Source organism: Rhagoletis pomonella, unplaced genomic scaffold, assembly GCF_013731165.1.
Source record: "Rhagoletis pomonella isolate Grant_MI unplaced genomic scaffold, Rhpom_1.0 Rhpom_scaffold_00004, whole genome shotgun sequence".
Lineage (NCBI taxonomy): Eukaryota > Metazoa > Arthropoda > Insecta > Diptera > Tephritidae > Rhagoletis > Rhagoletis pomonella.
Window position 1 is genome coordinate 25,901,338 of NW_023458558.1, and position 3,582 is coordinate 25,904,919.

At 35.0% G+C, this 3,582-nt stretch overlaps 1 protein-coding gene across 1 annotated transcript in view; it reads left to right on the forward strand.

Moving 5' to 3' along the window:
• LOC118737325 (tachykinin-like peptides receptor 99D) overlaps positions 1–3,582 on the forward strand; it is a gene marked incomplete at its 5' end in the record, with an annotated part of 41,183 nt that overhangs the window by 22,585 nt on the left and 15,016 nt on the right. The window contains 2 exon segments of the mRNA XM_036467762.1: positions 103–253; positions 1,799–1,995. Coding sequence (XP_036323655.1) covers positions 103–253; positions 1,799–1,995 — 348 coding nt within the window.

A 3,582-nucleotide genomic window follows, 5' to 3' on the forward strand; every position in this document is an offset into this window, starting at 1 on the left:
GGAATTTCGACTGCCCAAAAATTTATTTTTATGATGCGTAAGCGCAACGAATTTGCTCGTAGAACAATTTATACTTTTCTTCTCTTTTACATTTATTTACAGCTATAATATCGTTTTTATGATACTCACGTACGTACTGCCCATCATTTCGATGACATTCACTTATTCACGAGTGGGCTTTGAGCTTTGGGGCTCAAAAGCAATTGGCGAACATACACCGCGACAGGTAGAGAATGTCAAAAGCAAGAGGAGGGTAAGTTTAAGATCTGGAAGTTGTTAAGAGAATTTGTTTAAGTAAATTTTACTTTAAAGGTTGTATAAGCACAGAGGATTCTTGCTTTTACTTACATATGTACATGTCGTCGTTTAAAGTACAAACCCGCGTACCAGAAAAATGCAAAACCGCGTATGTGAGGTTGCATAAATTATTTTCTAGCAAGTAAAAACACTCATATTTCAAAATGGTTCTCTTTTTTATAAAGCAATCGTATTTCTGGCTAGTATATTTCAGGACGAATGGACAAGGATTTATCCAAGAGCTTGTGTGAGCAAATCCAATTTTTTGCAGCAACTGTTAGTTACGCGGTTTTATACTTTAAACGACGATATGTAGATATATAGCGAAGCGAATTTCATCTACTAAAATCAATATGTGCATACATAAAAATTAAAAACAAAAAGCAATTTTTAAGCAAAAAACAAAACCGACTTCAATTCTGATATAAAAATTTAGGAATACCGTTAATTTCTTCAGCATCCAATGATCGGATCTAAACCAAATTAGTATGGGATCACCTCTGGGGTAAGACGAGAGGTCTTTGAGAGAAAAGAAATCGGTTAACGTGGTCCAAAAATATGCGGCGACATACATTAAAAAAAAATATTTAAAAAATTTTCCGACGAATTAATAACCTTCTCCTTTTTTGAAGTCTGTTAAATATTGAAAAGGATAATATAGTGCGAATTGAAAACAATGTGAGTACTGTAAGCTATTTGCCCAATGCATTTTACGAGTATGTATGTTAGGGTGGTCACAAAATGCAAGTGAAAACCGTAAGGTCCGAATTTAATTACTTTCATCGCCTAGGCTTGTTCCACATCGAAAAATAGACCTCTGTTTTTATATTTTTGGTAAAAAATATACAGAATTCTTGAAAACCAACGACTACGATTTATATAAATCTTTTTTAAAGGAAAGATGTTACCGCACAGGTGGCCTCGTACTAATTTGTTTATATCCGATCGTTGGATCATGAAGAAATTAACGATAATCATAATTTTTAAAAGAGAATTTAAAATGGGTTTTGTTTTTTGCTTGAAAATTACTTTTAGTTTTCTATTCAGTTTGAAACTTAGAATATTATTTTTTTTTTTATTGAAAATTATTATTCGAGATATTTAGGGCTTCCGTTATAATTACAATCAAAATTACAGATATTGTTGATAGTAGTACATATTTACTCTTAAAACGTTTATATTTCTGTGTTCGTATGGAATGGTAGCTTATGTCGGGAAGTTGGCTTTACTATACTGCGGCATTCCCTTTATTTATTTAAACGTTAAGGAATACAAGGAATACCTTGATGAGTCGTAATTACAATATTCACTTCCTGGTATCGGAACTATTTCTTGCACGTTTAGTTGCCAAAAGTTCCAGCCTTTCGACGTCAGCTACTATTCAATATGAACACAGATATACATACATTCCATTCCTTAATTATGCATACATATGTATTCTACAATCTTCTTTTCATCATTTATCACTATTGAGTACTCAATTAAAGACACTTTCTTTCAGGTGGTCAAAATGATGATGGTTGTTGTGTTGATATTTGCCGTTTGTTGGCTGCCATTTCACACATACTTCATTGTCACTTCATGTTATCCGGCGCTGACAGAAACACCATTCATACAAGAAGTTTATCTGGGCATATATTGGCTAGCCATGAGCAACTCCATGTATAATCCGATTATTTACTGTTGGATGAATTCGAGGTATGTATATACATATGTCCATAGGTGACATGCATCTGATTCAAAATATACAACATGAGGATACCTATTCATACACACATACTTACACAAAGAAACATTTTTAACCCTGCAAGATAAATTCAGTTGAATAAAAGTTTAGTGATTTATGTGGTTTGGTTTATTCTAAGAATCAGTCGGATTGTCATTTGATATTCCTTAGTGTCAGTGTAAAAGTTACGAAACTAAATCGTTATCACTGCGGCTGGATGTTTCACTTCAACCCGAGGCAAGAAATTTATGCTTTTACAATCGTATGTGTATTAGGGTGGTCCAAAAATGCTTGTGGGGGGGGGGAAGTAAAGTCAGAATTTTGTTGCTCTCACCTCTAGGATTGTTCTATACCGAAAAAATTATACCCCTATTTTTATACCCGAGCGCACTTGTGCACAAGGGTATTATAACTTTGTTCACATAACGGTTGTTTGTAACAGGCAAAACGAATCGAGATAGATATAGACAAATGTATACATAAATGATCAGAATGAAAAGAGAAATCGATTAAGCGGTGACTGTCTGTCCGTCCGTCCGTCCGTCCGTCCGTCCGTCCGTCCGTCTGTGCACACGATAACTCGAGTAAAAATTGAGATATCTTAACGAAACTTGGTACGTGAACTTCTTTTGGGCGTGGGACGGATGGTATTGAAAATGGGCGAAATCGGATAATAACCACGCCTACCTCCCATATAACGGTAATTTTAAGAAATACGAAAACTGCGATATTTTAGTAACTGCTGAAGATAATTCACTCAAAATTGATACTTACAATGAGTTTCAGACGGGCGTAGCCACGCCCACTTATGGTTACATGTGTATATCTTGGTAACCGCTGCACCAATTTCTTCCAAACTTGGCACAGTTGTTGGCCTTAGTACAGCTTACTAAATGGCTGAAAATTTTAAAAATCGGACAATAACCACGCCTACCTCTCATATAACGGTAATTTTCAGAAAAACGAAAACTGCGATATTTTAGTAACTACTGAAGATAATTCACTCAAAATTGATATTTGCAATGAGTTTTAGACGAAAAATAAGAATATTACAAAATTGTAGCAAATGGGCGTAGCCACGCCCACTTATGGTTACATGTGTATATCTTGGTAACCGCTACACCAATTTCTTCCAAACTTGGCACAGTTGTTGGTCCTGGTACAGCATACCAACTGGCCGAAAATTTCTAAAATCGGACAATAACCACGCCCACATCCCATATAACGGTAATTTCGATAAATACGAAATCCTCGATAAATCAGTAAATATTGAAGCTAATTTATTCAAAATTGATGATTGCAACAATTCTTTACCAAGAAATACGTTTATGACGAAATTTTGGAAAATGGGCGTAGCACCGCCCACTTGTGATCACATATATGTATCTCGCTAACCGTTCTAACAATTTGTACCAATCTCGGTATGGTTATTGTGCTTGCCACATAAAAGCAAACCGTTGAAAATTGTTGAAATCGGACTAAAATTGAGGCCGCTTTTCATATAACGGTAAATTTCAGATATGCTTGAAACTGCAATATTTCGAAATTTAAGGACGCTA